General features: G+C 45.0%; 4 protein-coding genes across 4 annotated transcripts; all 4 read right to left on the bottom strand.

The window, feature by feature from the left end:
• Nucleotides 1-3074: 3074 nt before the first annotated feature.
• LAJ45_01660 (uncharacterized protein) lies at nucleotides 3075-4091 on the bottom strand (the record flags this gene model as incomplete). The annotated part of the gene is made up of 1 exon (XM_046111253.1): nucleotides 3075-4091. The coding sequence occupies one exon, from the start codon at nucleotides 4089-4091 to the stop codon at nucleotides 3075-3077; it is 1017 nt and encodes a 338-aa protein (XP_045975197.1).
• A 2236-nt stretch (nucleotides 4092-6327) lies between these two features.
• On the bottom strand, nucleotides 6328-6812 carry LAJ45_01659 (uncharacterized protein; the record flags this gene model as incomplete). Its single annotated transcript, XM_046111252.1, has 4 exons — nucleotides 6328-6379; nucleotides 6477-6625; nucleotides 6682-6716; nucleotides 6791-6812. The coding sequence occupies 4 exons, from the start codon at nucleotides 6810-6812 to the stop codon at nucleotides 6328-6330; spliced, it is 258 nt and encodes an 85-aa protein (XP_045975196.1).
• A 6834-nt stretch (nucleotides 6813-13646) lies between these two features.
• Nucleotides 13647-15759, bottom strand: LAJ45_01658 (uncharacterized protein; the record flags this gene model as incomplete). Its single annotated transcript, XM_046111251.1, has 3 exons — nucleotides 13647-15360; nucleotides 15416-15450; nucleotides 15529-15759. 3 exons carry the CDS (start codon nucleotides 15757-15759, stop codon nucleotides 13647-13649), a joined length of 1980 nt encoding a protein of 659 aa, XP_045975195.1.
• A 1290-nt stretch (nucleotides 15760-17049) lies between these two features.
• On the bottom strand, nucleotides 17050-18949 carry LAJ45_01657 (uncharacterized protein; the record flags this gene model as incomplete). The annotated part of the gene is made up of 3 exons (XM_046111250.1): nucleotides 17050-18379; nucleotides 18447-18630; nucleotides 18913-18949. 3 exons carry the CDS (start codon nucleotides 18947-18949, stop codon nucleotides 17050-17052), a joined length of 1551 nt encoding a protein of 516 aa, XP_045975194.1.
• Between the last annotated feature and the right edge of the window lie 1377 nt (nucleotides 18950-20326).

The raw sequence follows: 20326 nt of genomic DNA, 5'->3' as shown, positions 1-20326 counted from the left end.
TTGGGCCAGGAGAGAGGCTATGACGTTTTTGGAGGGGTTACAAGTGGGGGAAACCCTAGCCCAGCGTCATGGTTTCTCGCTCGGAGGGCGGTTTTGGGACAACACGGCGAATCGACGGCCATGTGCATACGAGGCGCTAAGCGACTTGGAATAATAATATCCGGCGAGACAAAGCTTATTTTTGTGGGGCGTTTTGTCTCCCGAGCTTGAATCAAGAGGATGGAAGAACTATTCAATATAAACCACATTTTCGCATGAGTAGCTGACTACTTAAGTAATTCCTAAGACCTATAACTTATAGGCAGGAATCGCTCGACATAAATACGGCATAAATATGACTCAATGACCGTGACGATGATGAGAAATGGTCACTTACTCGCATAAGTCGCTAGGCAATATCCCAAGGGAATATAGTCTTAAAAAGCAGGATCCACACTGATTCCCTCCTCAAGTCGCTCGAAGATAATATTGTATCACGAAGAATAAAAAACAAAAAGAGCAATATCCGGTGGTTTGGCAAAATCACAGTCACGCCGCAAAAATATACGTGATCGATAGGTCCTGTCCTGAAACAGTGAAGAAGTCAGCTGTTTCAGACATGTTCCATGTTTCGAATCACAAACTCTACCGAATAGTTTCTCTCCGTTCTAGGGTGCCTCCGATCCTTTCGTGCGACGTTTCGCACACAGACCTCAAAAGTATGAAGTAAGAGTAACCTTGAGTGGGTCAACTAGGCCGGGTGGCCATTGTTCTAGAAGGTTGGCTATGCGATAAGAAACCCCATAAGTCTCCATTAGTATTGACGCTGAGTCGAACCTACTTTCTGTCTGTGTTTCTGGTGTAAACCTTGTGAATGTCTTGCTCACTATAGCGCCTAGACTGCTGGTGGTTGGCCTAGGGCGAGTAGCAAATTATTTGTAGGGGATTGATGCCGAGTACGTGACTGTATATTATAGGATATTTATGAGGAATACTGCGCTGATGAAGGAGTTAATAATCTACCCAGCTTTTAGGGATGTACAAGAGAGAGAGGGAAGAGAAATCTGAAACGAGGGGGGGGGGAGGGGTTTATACCCTTTTGATATTCGCCACCTGAGAGTATAATATATTCTTTTGGTCCTTGATGACACCCGTTCTTTACCTTTCGAATCAGCCCTTTATGCCATGGGGACACGGTAAACAAAGTCTACGGTATTGTAAAAGAGCGGCCGCTCTTCAAGCATATACGCACTACTTCGTCAACATGGCTTCTCCGCTTGCCTGAAGATCTGAGTACGTATCTTCACAAATGTGAGTGTATAGTTAAAGAAGTTCGTCATACGCGAAAGAGTAAGGGGATTGTAAACAGGGTAGAGGACTCGTGGGTCGATTTCTTCCTTGAGTTTTAGCTATACGTACATATACTGGATCTTGGAAATACTTGCAGCCAACCAGCCAGGCTCTAATAATTCGATTGTTCCCACCTGGTACACCTGGTACTGGCAAGTGAGAATACCATGAACTATGATTTTTAGGTTGATCAACATAAATAATGGAAAAGGTCTAAAATGACACAGTTAAAATTATGGATGGCTGAGAATCGACATCGAAGGTTTATGGGTTCTGCTTCATCTTGGCACATTGCCAAGCCCCAAGTATCACTTCCATCGCAGCACCCACCATGGGCGAGTGGTCTAGTGGTTAGACTACTCGTCGGGTTAGACACCGCGTGTTTACCCAGGATACCAAAGGTCCTGGGTTCAAACCAGGGGTGGGGATAGTAACGCTCACTCATCAATAAGTCGTTGCAGTATCTTTTGTAAAATATTTTATTTTTTTCTCTTTCCGGTAAAAGACTACAATGGCACGAGTTTTTTGTATGTACTTAGGATTCAACAGCTGGGTGAGTGCCACAGCTACAGCTTTATGCTAGTGATTGGTAGGGTTCAAAGAGTGCTTTATTTTACCTCTAGCTAATGACTGCGACCCTCGAGCTCCGACCTTACTGCCTTCGATTTTTCGACCTCCGACCTGCAAACTTCCTACTTGTGGGATGTAGAGCAAGTCCCCGAATTATGGGTTGTGTCTGGTGCTAATTATCGGCACATTTATGAGAGTGGTGGCCTTTCGGATGGGGAGATTCAAAAAGTCTTGCCTGCTGTGGCATTCATTTAGGTGTGGCTTTCAAACACCTCTATCAACAGGAAATATATCGTCTATTAAATACATCTAGCTTACTATTGTAACATGTACTTGCTTCAAGAAGAGGTTCCGGCTGGTTCTGAGAATAAAAAGGGGTTAAGGACCCAAGGGTGGTAGCAGAAACATATTCTCGCAGCAAGTAGATTTTGGGTCATGAGTCACCAGCACGTGTATGTGCTGCAAGAAAGATTATGATAGGAAAAACATATGATAGAAGTGAAGCTCAGTACCCGAATCAAGATTATCGTGGTGACGGGTGATGATCTGGGTGAAATTAAGTCATGGGTGATCACTCGGCACTCAATCCATGGGCTCGCAGCGCCCTCAGCCACAAATGACCACCCAGTACCACTCAAATATGATGAAAACAAGGTACAAAAGAGATTTAAGACAGAGAGGCTGATTATAACAGAGTCCAAGGGGTTCCACGAGAACTCGATGTTCAATATGAGTGCTCAAGCTTGGTACGAGTAAGCATACGGATCATGGGCTGAACGCAATAACAATATTGATATTCGCTCAAGTAGAAACAAGTTAGAGACAAAAAAAATCACATGTTATGATTTAGTTTTATAGATACACATTCTACGATATAACTACACTGTACATCTACGCTGTACATCTGCAAGACAGTGCATGACTCACAACTGCTCACTCGGTGGTCTCGTCATGATATATCACTCGGACATATTTACCAGAAAAATTAACGAGAAGAGATGCAAAATATCAAAATGAAAGTATAAAAAAAAAAGAAAAAAAATATTAAAAAATATCTAGATGCCGGTGCCTGTAGCTATACAAGATATACGCTACTCACAACACTCCTAAGTTATTATGTTAGCCAAAGCTCAAACTAGCAAGATAAGGAAAGATCATACCTATTTAATAGGGATCTACACTGCGGACAAACTTTCCCAATAACGCCTCTCCATTTTCCCTTCAGGCGCTATCGCCCACTTCGGTCCCATTTTATCGCGCGTACTCGTTCCATAACGCATAGCGAGAGGTCCCAAAAACGACTCCCGGTAAGTCGGTTGCGCCTTATTCTCGGGAGCTTTGGAGGGTATGTGTATTTTTGATGTTGCCGCCGGCAGTGGCGCCCTATTCTCGGAAGTTCCGGAGGAAGATTTATGCATTTTTGATGTCATCGCCAGTTGTAGCTCGGATAAAGAGCGAGGAGGAGATAGCATAGCTGTAGGTTTTGTGTCGGCGATCGTGCGGAGGGAACTGGGTTTGATGGGCTTGGTATTGAGCTTTCGGACAGAGGTTTCGCGGACCGGGGTCTCAGCCTGAGTGCGCGCCTTCTTTGATGGCGGTGGTGTGGGGTTATCATGTACATGTACGACCTCTGGACTGAGTTTTCGCTTGTTGGTGCCCTTGGTAAGAGTTTTGATGGGCTCCTCTTTTGCGATTGAGGTGGATGAGTTGTCTCGGCTGATGTCGTTGGCATTTCTTTTGCTGGTGGTAGTTTTGGCCGACTTGCTGGTCTCGACTACACACTTAGTCTCGACTACCGGCTTGGTTTTGACTACAGGCTTAGTCTCGACCACAGGCTTTCTCTTTAAGATTTTTGCGGTAGCCTCTTTCGCTGGTCTAGTTGGCGGAGATTTTGTCGCCTTGGTGCCGCCGTTGCTAGAGCTCGGGAGACCAACTTTCAGTTTTTTTGAAGCCACTTTGGTATCGGTATTTTTCTCAATGCCGGACATGAGAGACGAGAATGCGAACCGAGGCACTGCTGGCTGCACTTTCTTTTCCGGGGTGGGTCTTCGAGGGGCGAGGACTGGACTGGGGGATTTTGAGACGGGACTGTCGACATTGCTTAAGGTAGGGAGAGGAGGAGCGCCAGGGGCTCTGTGAATCGCGTACTTGTATTTGCGGAGGGGTTTGGGGGCTTTGACACGAGGAGGCATTTTGAGGTTTGAGGGAGTTTGAATTTGGAGTGAAGGTAAGATTGAGTCGAGGTTGAGGACTTGGATAGAAAGTTGAGAAGCGGAGTGTAGTGGAGCTGGGACTTGAATGTCTAGGTTGGTGGTGGTGGTCTTGAAAGTTGCAAATACAAGGATTTAGTTTCGTTTCTGGCTGCTTGTAGTGTGTGGTGTGAACATGAAAGTGAGAATAGATGGTGATGATGGTGATGCTATCTCAATGGGTAGATGTATCTGTGAATGGATGTAGTTGTGTAAGCTCAATAGATCATTGAAGTTTTGATGTTACGGGATGAAAATGAGAAGGAGTGGTGGAGGAGTGGTGTCTGACGATACCTAAAATTCAAAAACTGGAGTAGCACATTTATGTCATGTGTACTGTAGTTGACATAAGAAATTAGGAATATGGTTGAGCTCCCAAGCTAGCCCGGTCATGCATGGGCAGCTATGCCATTGAATGGTCATAGTATTGAATTAAGAAATCAAACTGCGCGCACTAGTCGCTTTTACGTCAGTCTTTTTCTATATAAAATACCAAAAAAGGGTATGGATTCGCTACGTTATTCCCCTTGATGCGCTAGTAATGCAGCAGGAATACGGCATTACTACGGCGTTCTTTTTGTAGCGCCGGTTTAATTCCGTATTATTCACTAAATCCCGTAGTCATACAGTACTAATTTCACCCCCATTTTTCGTACTATATACATGTATACATATAGCCACAGGAAATAAACTTACAAGCGATCATAACACGTACATATACCGTATGCACTCCAACCTAAAATTTCAAAAACGAGGACCGGACCGACCCGCTTTACGACATGTTTCCACAATATATGGAAAGAGATGACCGACATATAGCTACATGTATGTAGCTGCATGTATGTTACCCAGTTTCTATTGTCAGTTTTCTATATATAGGTATTAGGACGAATCTTAAGCCTAGAGAAAACACCGATGCCCTGGATCTAAATAGAGGACACTGATCGCGATATATGGGATCTATAGATCTATGAGATTATGGGGGTCTAGTTTACAGTTCACAGTTCACATCATGTAATGTAATCAATTGGTTCGATATTTCTTCCTCTTTTATAGCTGCCCCCACTGGACACCGAAAACCCATTCTGCACAGAGCGCGTTGGAAGGACGTTTGTTAATATAATTGGACGTTCCCTTTAAAGGTTTCTTTATCTATTCATTCCATATGGAAATATCCAGTAAGAGCACACTGCAATACATCATGATCACAATCTCGAATAAGTTAGATTAGTGAAGGGTGGTTACGTATACTGTTAATTCTTTATCCCATGTGTGAGCCTGGGGCTAGTATAATTATATAAATTAACTCTTACAATTTACAAGACTTTCGTTTAACCACCGCGGCTGCCTTTTCTGTTATAGGTATTTATCGTGAAGTCTCTGTAAAATAGTTAGGAAATGTTGTAGTATACTAACGATATTAGTACAGGTATGAATATATTTGGTATATTGGAAGAATTTTCTCTTCGTCACGATTATGACCGCGGCCGAAAACCTTCAACTGAACTGCTTTGTCCTCCTCTGAAAAAGAGGGTTGGTACGCTCAGAATACGTAGCTGAGTTTTAAAGCACCGGAAAAAAATATCGGGGACGACTGCTCGTACAATATCGCGTATGAAAGTATATGCGCCGAGGCCTGGCTCAAAAAAACCATTACTCCTCGAATGGTGATTGCCGGTAATGAGAATCAGAGTTTTAAATTTCCGACCCCATACCCAATAACTAGTTCCTCTTTTCTCTTTCCTCCCTGGGTGATGATTGGCTTATGTAATGGTGACAGTATGGTTGATTACGTTGGTATGTGTTAATCGACATCGTGACTGTCGTGTTTGCCTATATATAGCCACAGTCAGAAGCCGTTTCCTTAGGGTCCGTTTGATGGGGTCGACTTGTTAAACTTTGTTACTCGTGAACCACTTGTATTGACTTATTGAAAAGTTTTGAGCGTTTGGCAACACATCCTGTCTCAACAAATCGACTGAATTAAAAAAAAGCAGCTCCGACCCTGCTTTTTGTTCCCGTTGTAACCACGTTCGGTCAACTAAACTTAAGTTACCAAACGACAGGTAGCCAACTTTTCTAGAGAGCAACTTGTCCTCTCCACACAAGATCCATTAGATAAGTCTGTTGCAACGCCTTAAACTATCAAACGGGCCCTTGATTCCAGCAAACCAGAGAGCTAGTCTGACATATACGGGTAACCTCGGATTCTGCGTTGTGTTGCATATCGCCTAGACAGGTTGACAAGTTAGTACAAGCGGGATCAAGTGATTTAGAGGAAATGTAGCTAAAGGGTGCGGAAGTGCGCCGGGGCCGACAGAGACAAACCGTAGTAAAAATTCGCACTTCTTCTTATAATCATCCCCACCGGCCTTATCACCCTCACCCTCATCCTCATCCTCATCCTCATCCTCATCCTCATCCTCATCCTCATCCTCATCCTCATCCTCATCCTCATCCTCATCCTCATCATTGAACTACCTTGTTTAGTAGCGCAAACTATTCACGTTTGCATCAGTTCGTCCAGAAAAACCGTTTCGTGAACACAAAGAGCAGAGCACCTAACAACTTGAATGGGAGCGTTACCCATCAACTACTAAGATCCCTTCGCAGGTGGAAAATTTGGAAGTCGGCCTACTTACAGAACTTGCCACAAGGAATCATGACTGCATTTACACCATCTGGAACCGGGGAGGCCGGTGCGCAGAGGATCGGCTTTCAAACCACTTACATTCCCTAGCGAGATGATTCTGCTGCTAACAGAAGAGTTTAATGTTTGGGGTCTCTCCGGCTACGGCTTTAAACTCTCATTGCAGCCTCCCCTTCACCCAACTATTGAGCCCTTTAAAACAGTCCGCTGCCTGGGTACAGTTGTGTACAAGCAAAACTACGGAACGAAGGATTCTCGCAGAAATGAGTTGCTGCCGCATAAAGACCTGACATTATCGGGTTCATCTGATGGGAAAGAGGGAGAGGCCAGGCCTAGTCACGGCAGGAGAGGAATGTTGCTTGTGGGTGTGGAAACTGAAGGTAAGGTGAAGTGTAGGAGACTTGTATATATATGAGTACTATACAATAGGTGGACCTTTTATATCCATATAGCTCTTGGCATATTCTACACCAAACCTCCTACTATGACCACATAGTAATAACCACATATTACGTGGGCGGATTTTATGTTTGCCAAGGACCATCTTCCGTGGTTACTTGGGAAGGCCTAGAACATTTTCTTGGCACCTTTTTAGGGTATATAGGTTATATCTTTCTATATCTTGTCATAATGATCAAGGATATAATAAAGGCAGCCGCAGCTAAAGCAGTCGAGTGAGTGATCGTGAGCCAAGGCTGCCAAAGATCTTGGCACAAGGAAGTCTTCAAATCCCTACCTGTATCGGCGAATACAAGCTCGTACCTAGGCGCACCTAGGTACGAGACTAATATAAACACGGCTTAGAACAGAGCACCGGCCTAATCTCGGTAGTTCAGTGATAATTTTTGCTAATTGGTTTGTTACTGCATAGTGATAATGATATTAACACTATATAGCCAACTAATTCTCAAAGCGATATCGAATCCAAAATTTAAAAGGAATCTGATCCCGAGTTATTCAAGGCAAGAGGCTTGAGTGAGTTTACGAAATACACTGCTCGACCGAGAGCACCGAAAAATGATGTCTCAAACAATTCTGTTTGATTGGCCCCAGCAATGGTCCTTAAAATTCCTAACTACTATCTCGCTTGTCAAACTAAGTTTAAAAAAACACGCTCGACTTCGAGAATTTATCATAAAGTCGCAATTCGATGTGTCGGAACGCGGTGGATAGGATCCTAGCTATCCTACCCAATCGGAACCAATTTTTTCCCCACTGCAAATAATCTCTGCAAGGCTTCCAAGGTCCACTTAATATCCTGGGCGGTATTTTTAATATTTATCGATTGATAATCCGCACGAATTTCGGCCGTAGCGGCAATGGCGCTGTGACGGTAACAGTGACGGCGACGGTGACCTAGTGTGATTCACGAGCATTGTAGCCTATAGCCGCTCGAGGAAGTCAAGGCATGGGTCTACAAGACAGGTACGCTTGAGACAAGTCCTCCTGCTCGAGCTTTAGCTAACTAATTAGTATTAACATTTAAAAAAGATTTATATTACAAGAACACAGAATTATTATCAGATTATCAACCCCCATGACCCCTATCTGGGAGAAGAATAACATAGATCGTTGTGAGTAAGGCGGTTATTGTACTGCTGTCAAGTTTTAGAACGCCGAGCATAACATATCATTCGAAACGTTCCTAGATATAAATAGTCCGTATTTATCTGGATTGCCTCGAACATCTCAAGGCATCTCTCTCCTCGCTCGATCAGAGTAAGGCATACCCCTTGAGAGGCAGAAAACATCAAACTATTTGTCTATGCTCGCTTTGAGTGGCCTCGTATTAGAGTCGGAGCTCCGACCCGCCATCGCCGTCACCGTCACCGTCACAGCCACCATCACTGCACTCGGTAAATACCTAGGCCTAATGAGATCAATAAACGAAGTTATTTCCTTATTTAAAATTAATTTATAAGACTCTAATTGGGCACTTTAGATGAAAATAAATACGTGTGAAACAGGATCATAAAATATCACTCGAATTACTTTTTTTTTTTACGAGTGACCATTTATGAATGGGGTCTAGATATTATTTACCTTAAGGGTACGCCAAGATTATAAAGGGATGCTAGAAAGTCATTCCAGTTTTGGGGCGTTAATAGGCAGTCTTAAAAGGCATTTGGTTGCATGTTTTCAGGGCGTAGCAGTTCTAGAACAAGGGGCTCTGACTCTTTTTTGGCTAGCAAAAATAGATTCTATCTGGTTGCGCATTAGGTAAGTCGATTCATGTTTGTACTAATGATAATAATTTCCGAAGAGATAAGACAAGCCACCGTCCAGTTTACTCATACCAATGGCTTTTGGTTCGTCGGTGACCATATATAAGTCAAGAGCACGAACCCCGCTCGCGTCCCCTTGTCCTTATGGTACAGTCGCTCACCTACTGACGGCGGCTCCTATCCGATGGTTCTGTTTGCAGTAATTTGCCCTTGGCGTCCAAAACCTAGCTCTTTTATTGGCCTCAAATCCCTGACCGCCATTAGACAGGATCCGCCTTCACCCCGTGAGTGACTGTAGTCGTTGACACGTTGTGCGCAACTGATAGCCAACCTTGCAGTATGCAACAGGTCTGAAACCCTAATGTCAACGACTCAGTATTGGCTTTGCATGAGTGGAACACAATCAAAGATCGATCAGAAGGAAGGTGGATATCTTTGAGTCTAACCATCGAAGCAGATATCCTTGGGTTTGGCTTCCAGTTTTTGGTTTTCGGGTTTTGGCACTTAACCGATGTGGATTTAGGTTTAGGTACATATGACTTCCCAGCCATGCGCGTTTCTAGAAGCACATCTGGCTATCTTTTCTCCAATTGACCCCTGTGGCAACCGGGGAAATTCCACGTCCAAGTGGTTGTCAGACAAAACCTGGTTTCCACTAAATTACATGCATATCGTATGCTTGTGTCTCGAATCTGGAAATCGCCTGGGTTGGTAATTAGCCTCGTAGCAGAGGAAAACTATGGGTTAGGGCTTTTGCGCTTGTCGGGGCGACTCGGGGTAGGAATAAAATAACTACTGATTAACACACATATCGTTCTCGCCGATCGATACGCGCATTTGGTGGTGACATCCAGTAAAAGGTTCAGTCTCAGTCGTCCAATTCGTACAAGTATATGTGCTCCAAAACATGTGTACACTGAGATTCTGTCGTGCTTGTAATCATTATATAGAGTCTCATAGTGGATGGGCCGGCCTCTCCGGCCGCGTCCGTTGATCAGATCAATTCACTTGTCGACTTTAGCTCTTATAAAGTACTTATTAGGCCCTACGCATATACATATATGCAGGTTAGATCACACAATAGTCTAAAGGATCTGGAAGGGGACGATGTTTACTTCTAGTTACAGAGTCCTGGTTGCTATTGCCTCATGACAATTGACCACCGCAGTGGTTTGTTTACGCTATATGCGCCATATTGGTAGTTGATAGACAGCCAGACAAGAGTCTCTAGAGTCTCTAGAGATGTACTTGGTGAAGATAGACGGATATTTGGCATAACCTTTGTCTAGGATGAGTTCATCCTGGAGAGAAGTCACTTTAGGTATTCGCCTAATACCCAACGATATATACATTGAACGGGTACTAGTTAGATATTCTTGCTTTGTACGTAGGTACGCAGAAATATTCTGGGGTCTATCCTTGTTTACCAGTAATCAGCCCTCTCCCCCCTGGAGCGCCTGTCAGCGGTCTGGCAAGTCCCGCCCTACTGGGGAGACGTACATACGTCCTCCCAAGAGACTCCGCAAAGTTCTTTCATCATTCTTCGGAGGCTCTAGGATGCATGGGGCGGTTCCTATATTACTGGGGTTGCGGCGTAATTTCTTTTTTGCAGTACAGGAGTAGTACTAATTAGTGTATTGGTGTAAGGATAAACCTGGTATATATTTTTTTCCTACTAGACTCCGATCCTAGACAGAGGTTTACCTCTTCTCTCCTCGACTGGGATAGATTATCACAAGGCTTTGTTTAAGTAAATGTTAGTGCACCTAACCACATACGTAGTACACGGCGCCGGCCTCGCCGTGGAGTATAAGCCACAGAGCATATAAAATCATTCGCACATATAGAATATCCCTGCTGATCTCTATTACGAGTGCCAGTGCTCAGTAACAAACCTGCTCGCTATTATTCCCCAAATATTCTCGAATTTTCCTTGTCACATTTCCCCTTCTCAACAGGCGCAAATATCACATACTCCAGATAAATACCACCATTCACCCAGCTTCAATGGAACTACGTACATCTTCGATTCCAATATCGTATTGTAATATTACAGACCAACCAGTTTGCACGGCCACGCTTGATCAGCTCCTCCTTCGACTGCATTGAAAAACACAAGAGTTCTATGCCACTACCACATCCACATGAGCCTCCGAACCAAGGACGTCCACCACCAGATCATTTGTTGAGCATCATCGGATTAGTTGTTGCGGTCATCTCTGCCGTCGCTGGCGTCCTCGCCCTGTTTGAGGGCTGGAAAATGTGGAGGAAGGGGAAGAGGGACGTAAGTACTATAATTCATTTACTAAAAATTAGATTACTTATGAGGTGATATGGTGTTTTAGAAGAAGAGGGCTTCTTTCTTGTACTAGTTCCTCTTTTTACAGAACTAACATCATCCATAGAAGTATAAACGCGTTTATCGGATAGAGCACGGTTTTGGTAGTGCTCACCCAGGCCGTCAAACCTCTCCCTTTTATGCAATGAGTGTGAATAGTACGACCACGACCACGACCACGACCACGACTACGACTACGACTACAAAGACTACGACTACGAATTACACCATTTACGCTTCTCCGCGTGATATATGTAAGAGCATATGTTCTGGATTACTTGGTGTCGAGAATGCAGATCTAGAGCATGAGATCTTTGAGCTGGATTGAACATTGGAAAAAAGGGTATGGAGTTTTGTTTTGAGCAAGCATGGGCGTATTATGGAGTGGTTGTTATTCTGTGCAGTGTAAGATTTATTTTGGGAGTATCGTATATATAATGTTGACTGCTTGGTGGAGTATGAGTTGGGGCCGGTAGATCTATCTGCCCATTAGTCGGTGCGTGGTGTCCTCTCACGCGCAGGACGCGTGAAGATCAATATTGGAGTATTGTTGTGTCATGATCAATGATGTATAGAAAAGGGTGTAAATAATGTAATTAAGCAAGTAGATGATATCATGTAGATATTTTCGGCATCCATAGGCTTTCGGATGTGTCTACAAATCTTATTTACCTTTCTTCCGCTTGCGAGCTTCATACTTCGTAATTACAAATGATCAAAACAACACCATAGAACCTTCCAAAAACGTTGAAAAGATTGATACTTCACTATTGGCTATTGAAGGTATGGCTAGATACCATCTTGCAAGGTCTTACCTCTTTGCTCTCTCCGAACAGTAAGATATTATGCCCTTTTGTGGTCCTTTACTACAGAATTTAATAACCTATCTTCAAAATTCAAAAGCTTAATTCAGATGCATTTAATAGGACAAATAAATACTACATATATTTTCAGACTATGCAAAATTTACTAATCATAATAAGCAGTATAGTGCTCGTAACACGTATCTTCTATAACAGAAAAAGAACGGTCAAACGAAGTTCGAAAGGCTTTGTAATTAATGGAAGCCTTCCTTTGATCAGCGAGTAGCATCTGGCCCCACTAAAAAGTATCTCTGCGGATCCGATCGACCCTCAGGATCCACTACATGCACGTCTACCACCAATTAACCTCTTAAGAGAGTGTCAAAAAAGCGGATTCTGCACTGGAAAGGAATTGCTTTTCATGTTAGTGTGGCTAGCTATCATGAAAGAAAAACCTGAGCTAATAAACCCTTGTAAAACCTACATATGCATTCGTGCCCTAGGCCCGTATAGAGATCCGTCACCGCTATATTGTATCACTGACGGCAGAAGCCGTGCTAGGTAGAATATTTCACTCTCCGAGTACGGGTGGTAACACCAACTGGACAGGGAAACCCTCGTTGATAGAGAGGATGAGGGGAAGGAACAAAGGCCACTAGATCTACATACATATCATGCAGGGTATTCATTAAAATATGGTTATTGTGGAGGGATTTGGGGTTCGATCCGGATAAACTGTCCCTTTATATAAACTTAGCTTTGCATCGGGTTACTCTACTGAACAACTACTCCGTTTCCCTATTGACCGAGAATCGTGCTCTCCCACCACGTAAAAACTGGCCGCCGAGCCTGCAGCCAGCTGAGTAGGGATCTCGCTGAGTAGGGAAACGGAGTACACCATAAAAAGTGCTCATGAACCAAGAATAAATCAGCATACGTACATCCTTTTGAATGGATACCCCAGCAATTATACAATAAGGTATTGCATACTACTCATCGAAGGTCGGGATAAAAAGGCATCTAAAAACAAATGCATACTATTCCAAATCGATTTAAATACACAAATACTCAAACTTCATATCATATACCGCCTGTCAAAACTGCCAATTCATCAATCAAAAGTATCCCAAATACAACCCAATGACGTGCCGCATAAATCAACCATCGACGAAAACGACTGGCCGGATATATAATCCAACAGAAATGACCGTGCTCCAAAGTAAATAAAAGCTCACAACTAGTACAATGACCAGTATCATCTAAAATATGCCCCGCCTTCAATGGAGACATAGAGATGGCTATACCTCATGCCATAAAAAAAGATAACCTCAAACCCACAGACCCGTGATATGCACTAAAATATATAAAATAATAATACCAAAGCAGAAAAACATCCTTGCTGAAAAGAATAAAAACACCGCCAATTCATAATCAATCAGAACACATAAAGTACATACCCGGGCCTAGTAAAGCAATGGCTTCTCAGAGCTCCGCGTCAAGGTTCGCAGAACTCCACTGGGCACACCATCCGAACCCACCAAGCGCCCTCTTAATGCAGCTTTGAGCTTCCTCATTTTTGCCAGTCTGAGTTGGTACTGGTAGGTCTACGGTCTTAGTAGTCTTGGTAGGCGTGTCGGTTTCAACAGGATCAGCACATTTTCCGAAGAAATTATATTTTTTACAGGTCTCCACTGGAGGGGTAACTGTAGCTGTAGCACTGACTGGGCTTGATGTAGTAGAATCCAGACATTTCCCGAAAAAGCCGTAATGGGAACAAGTTTCAGTGGCAGTGGTTGATGTTGAAGTGGTTGTGATAGTGATGAAAGCAGTGGATGTGCTTGTTGCTGTCGTCGGTGAGGGATCGAGACAATTCCCAAACCAGCCATAACGAGTGCAAGTGGTAGTTGCCTTTGTTGTAGTGGTAGTAGTAGTAATAGTTGGCGGACTAGTTGTCGTCGTGATAGTTGTTGTTGGATCTAGGCACCCCCACCATCCAGGTGATGTGCATGTAGTTGTACTGGTACTTGTAGGTACACTTGTCGTACGTGTGGTGGTAGGTTGAGTATCGTTTCCTTCGATGTATTTCCAGTTGAAGCAGTCGACACAACCGTCATCGAAGATACATTCCGGAACCGTCTCGTAAACTTCGATGACATCCTTAATGACACTTTGAATCCTGTGGTATCCTAAACCAACCCTCCAGCCTAAGTCGGACACAACATCATACACACACTCAAACCCGGCATGGCATCTTGTTTCCAAGGCATATCCTCCGATAGAGCAACCGGAGGTTGGACCATTACAGACTCCCATAAAGATTGGATCTGCTGTAACACCAAAATGATATACGGACATTCCATTTAGCCCCTTGGGATCACCAGGTGGCTTTGGAAGGCCAATGCGCTGGGCAGCCAAAGCTTCACCGGGAGCTTCAAAAGTTACAACCGGGAGCCCGTACGTCTGACCTAAAAGAGATGAGACAGCACCGCCGAGGGAATGACCAACAAGCCAGACGTTTGCGTTGGGGTACATCTGCGTCACGTTGTAGTACAAGTTAAGGGAAGCACGGTAGTACCGGTTCTCTGCCGTGACGGATTCCTTCAAACATATATTATCACAAGTGTAGGCCGTGCCAGAGAAGCAGTCACAGACCGTCTTCCACCACCTTGAGACTCTTGCGCAGCAGCACGAGAACAAGAGATTATCGTTTATTTTGTCATTTGTAGTGGTCTCCGGACCATCGAATACGGCGGGACTTGTACCTTTGAGTCCGATGATGATTGTTGAATTAGTTTCATCAGAAAAAATGTGTCCCCTTAATCCATCACCCTCCCAACCAAAGTCGCCTGTAACGTTATAACTGTTTCCAACATCCATCCAACCGTCGCCGCCTTCAACTTCAACGTACGCGGCTTGTGCGATACGTGCCAAGCTTAGGACCGTGGCTTTATCGGTTATATTGGGTTGTGGAATCTCCTCGCTTGTCCAGGCATCGGCAGAAAAGGTAGTCGGGACATGGGCACGCTGTGCCCATAGATAATTCTCGATAGTATCTTTAGAGCGGTCCGCAAGTCGTGTTATTTTACGGGACCGCGAGGTTGCTTTTAATCTCGGGGGCGGCCTAAGCTGGGGATCTTCCTCGGTAGCAACCAGGGTATCTTCATGAATGTCGAGCCTGCGAAGCTGATAGGGGTATCTAGATATGCACGCGTTAGAGATTCCCGGAGAAAGGATCTTATAAGAAACCATACAGTTCAGCACCGTGGTGTAAAATGTGGCGCAGAGTCTACGATTACTGTAAGTATTAAGCTTTCAGGAGCTTTACGCTACACAATAGAGCTCTGGGAAACTCTAGGAAACTCACAAAGGTATGAGCCCCTCCCCCCCTAATTGCTCCTCCGTCTCCAGAGCCTCCGCCGATAAACGGCCCAGGAGCCAATATATTGTCAGTAATATGTGTAGCTCGTAACGGATCTGGAGACGCTGCTAGCACAGCAGATAATGGAGATAGTGCTAGGAACGATAACAAAAGGCCGGCTGTGATCCGGCCAGCAGACGAATGAGAGCGTGCGGGTTCGTTAGAAATCGACGGCATCCTATCAGAGTTGGTAAGGTGAACAACAAAGTGGAAAGATGTCAGGAGAAGAAGAAGCTTAAGAGCAGATGCTCGGGGGGGCGACCTTCAAAGACGTGGTCCAGTGATCGATTCGTCATAAGGCTTGCCTTGGCGAATTACATAAGAACGTTGGGGTTCTTGGCGAAGATATAGTACTCTAGGTGTTGTAGGTACAGAGACCGGCAACAAGTACTCCCGAAAATACAACTCTAACGCATGGGTGTATTCACTGATAGGGCCAATAGAAGGCACATGCGTTGGAGCTTTGGGTACTACATGTAAGTGTCCAGTGCGGGTACCTACACAATTACTGACCCCTGAAATAGGTAAGCTACTTTCGTACCTTTTCATAAATCCATCTGGTGAAACGAGCTGTGATAGGATAGCCGTCACAAAAGGTACGTTATCCTCCATTGCTTTTGTTAAAACGGGCTTTTGTATGGGCGTGTAACCGGAACAAATCGGTGCAGCAGTACTGTGTGATAAAGTAACCTCTTATAACCTTGAACAGATTGAACAGGTTTTAATAAGTTAATTAGTCATCTACTCAAGGTTAGTCACACAAAGCTTACCTTTAATAGGCTCAGCTGCTCCTGTACCCTACTCTAGATATCAGACACTTGTGTGGGTACAGTACCGTTTATCACAGCTCTGTACAAAACTGTGGGTGTAACTAGTAAGGCAGATATAGCTTGCAAACTTTTGATCAACACTTGTCGTGCCCGAGTTTATAAACTACATTATAGAACTGCAATATTGCTGTTGGCACCTCTATCTTGTGTTGTTGAGTCTCTCTGGTTGGGAGAGCTTGAAGCTCTGATACCCGCTGGAAATACCAGGTGCAATGTATTGGTATCAGAAGGTTATAGGGCAGAAGCTGAGCTTTCTAAGTAAACAAAAACCGTAGATATCCGCGATCCATCAATTCCTAACGAAGTTATGAACAATCAAGTGGGAGCGGTCAATTTCATTGGGACCCAAATCTTGAGCTGGATATGTAGTTGAGTCTTGGCCAACGCTAAGGCTAGTGCTCTTTTCTGACAGCTCCGACTGCATGGGGGGTCTTGGGCCTTCTGATACTCAAGTTTGAGATTCACAAAATCAATTTTTCAAAATAATAATAATATAGGTTTAACAACATATTCCATTCAAATATCAAACCATACCTACAAGACAAAGCACATGCCTAACGTCGTAACAATACATAACACCCATAAAAAGACCCTAAACTATCAAAAATACAACCCGAAAAAAGAAACAACTAAACACCTACAACCTCGCACTCACACTCTCGACCTTGCCAGAATTTGGTACATTCTTCTCCGTCTCCGTCCTGATCTTCTCACCGAGGTCCTTGTTCACCTTGTCGAACATGCCATACGTCTTCTCCCTAACCTCCTTCCTTGCCGCACACAGATGCACGGACACGTTGTGGACGAAGTTTTTCTGCGCCCCCTCAGTACGGCCAAGGACGTTCCACAGGTCGTTCGCCTGCTCATAATCACCGTCGTTGACGCGGAAGGCAAAGTTTGTCGCAGTGCCTACCCACTTCTCGTGCGCCTCATGGGGGACTACCTTTGCGTAGGTGATTGGCCGGAATGACGACTGATAGTTCGGGTTCGCGCCGTAGTTCTCAATTGCCATTTGGCCATCACGCTGGAACGGGTTGAAGGCGTGCAGCGGGCGGTTGGCGGGGATCTGCTGGTAGTTGACGCCGAGACGGTGGCGGTGGGTGTCGGGGTATGAGAATAGGCGTGACTGGAGCACAGGGTCTGCGGATGGCTCGACACCGGGAACCAAGTGAGAGGGTGCGAAGGCGGCTTGCTCAATCTCGGCGAAGTAGTTCTCGGGATTACGGTTCAGGGTGAACTTCCCGAAGCGGCGGAGTGGGTACTCGCGTTGTGACCAGGTCTTAGTCAGATCAAAGATGCTGTACTTAAACTTCTCAGCCTGCTCGGGAGTCATAACTTGGACGTACACGGTCCATGATGGGAAGTCGCCGTTTGCAATTGCCTCGAAAAGGTCCTGAGTGTGGTGATCAGGGTTGGCAGAGGCCATCTCGTTTGCCTGGTCGTTTGTAAAGGTCTTGTTGCCCTGGTCGCTCTTGAGATGGATCTGGACGTAGTGGAAAGCTCCGTCCGGCTTCGTGAACTTGTAGGTATGTCCAGAGTATCCGTTCATATGCCTGTAAGAGTACGGCGTTCCACGGTCCGAGAACAAGTGCATAACTTGATGGATCGACTCCTGGTTATTTGAGAGATAATCCCAGAACATACTTGCATCCTTCAGATTGGTCTGTGGATGCCGCTTCTGTGTATGAATGAAGACAGGGAACTTCGCAGGATCTCGTAGAAAGAAGATTGGCGTGTTGTTAAACACCCAGTCGTAATTTCCCTCTTCCGTGTAGAACTTTACAGAGAAACCACGAGGATCACGCGCAGAGTCTGCGGAACCCTTCTCGCCACCGACGGTGGAGAAGCGGGCAAGAGCTTTTGTCTTCTTGCCAACTTTGTTGAACATATCTGCTGAAGTAAGGTCCGTGATGTCATCTGTCACTTCGAATTCGCCATAGGCGCCGGCTCCTTTGGCGTGGACGACTCTATGAGAATAATGTCAGCGGGCTGAGCTTTGAGGGAACACACAAGGATGACTGGCTGAAGACATACCTTTCTGGAATTCGTTCACGATCAAAGTGAGCTAATAGGTCAATTAGGTGGAAGTCCTGAAGCAATAGAGGTCCGTTCTCGCCAACACGTTGAGACGCCTGCGGGTTCATGACGGGGCATCCATTGCTGGTGGTGTACACTGGACAATCCTTGAAATCCTCGTCCTTGTGGTGGCCCATTGCTGCTGGATTATTGTTGGTATTGGTATAAAAAAAACAATTCAATGACTAGTTTATATGAAGTATGGAATTACGTTGAGAAGTAACGGATCTGAGGCTGTGGGCGAGCAGGGGCGTATATATACCTTTGGGGTTGAGGGGAAGCTTCGGACAGCTGCATGCCAAGGGCCAGAGACACAGACCGCCCTCAGACGAGGCACATGTATCACATAACACTCCTCAACAGCTTACAGGAGATGGCGAGTCTAGAATTAACATGCTGCGAACACCAGCTACGCATTACTTACCTCTCGAAGACGCCGGAATCAACTCCGACTCAGTCATCGAAGCTTAGCTCCGTGATCCATCAACCACCCGAATTCCGCCCGATATCGTGGGTGGGAGGGGATGTAAAGTACTCTGCAGTCCGTACAACATGTATATTATCGTCGCCATTGACCCAGAAAATGGTGTACCTATCCCCTCCCGTCCTCCCTGCCTTTACGGCTCGTCCGGCCAATAGGGATTTTTCCATTGATGCTATCATGCCCCTGTGCTACCCAAGACCAGGCTAGAACCGGTAAAGTGCCATGTGGAGACGTTTCTTCCCCCACATTCCGCTAGTCTCAATTAAACATAGCGGCAGAAACATCGGGCGGCCACGAGCGGTAGCGGTCGCCGCCCGCCGCCGCTTTCTGTTCACGAAGCTTCTCTCTTCTTTGACTTTGTCAACATACAATGGAAATGCTTACGGATGGGGCCGGTATCTGTGAGTATAAGGTTTTTGTAGGAATTAGAACCCTGCATTTTGCATTTGTTTTATTCAGGGCATCGAGGGAGGATGGATGGTGGATGTTCCAGACCTCCACCAAACACTAAGCAGCAGGGACTAATTGAAGGGTTGCACGGGTATGACGCGTGAGATGATGGACACCCCACCCTTCCCTACCTTCACCTGAGGCTCCTAGCCAGATTCCGAGTTCATCCTTAGCTCAGCGGCGGGATTACAAAGGCAAGGATTTGTAGAACATGATTACATGTAGATACCTACATGTACTTGTATCAGCAAGAGGGTCCAGGACCATGACTACATTAATTGATTGATTCTCGAGAAACAGAATTCCAAATTCCACAGCAGAAACCACGAATTCTCAAGCTCTCGGTCGAAATTATCAACCACCGACCTGCAAGGCGCCAATGCTCCTCTACGGCTAAACTTAGAGGTTGAGCACGTATACGTACGTGCTCTACATCGATATATTCCACGGCAGATACTCTAAATGTGTTTACACTGCATGCATGAAGCTTTATATGGGGGTGAGCGGCTGCTCCCCGCACTTGGATCCGCACTGCCGGGAGTATATCGGGTAGATAAAGTAGGTCGGTAGTGATGGGTAAAGAAGGGTGGGGGCCAGAAAGGTGTCACAAACGGCTGGGATGGTGATTACTGATGGATGCGTATCTTTGGGCATGTATCTTGCTTTGGTTGTGAGGATCACTACTAGTAATCCAAGTGCTTCTTCAAACCTAGACGCGAGTTGCTGAATAGAAAGGTGATATAGGGGTACAAGAACCATGATTAATAGATTTCCTCATCAATAAAATGGTGTTCATTACCGCACATCACATATCTATAAGTAGTAGAAGACCTACACCACACGACATTACACCCATCCAGCATCTTTCTCCCGAAGGATTGATACACAAACAAGCTACCTCAAT

Source organism: Morchella importuna (assembly GCF_003444635.1).
Source record: "Morchella importuna strain M04M26 chromosome Unknown Morimp01GS003, whole genome shotgun sequence".
NCBI classification, from domain to species: domain Eukaryota; kingdom Fungi; phylum Ascomycota; class Pezizomycetes; order Pezizales; family Morchellaceae; genus Morchella; species Morchella importuna.
This window is presented reverse-complemented; position numbering and strand designations above follow the sequence as displayed.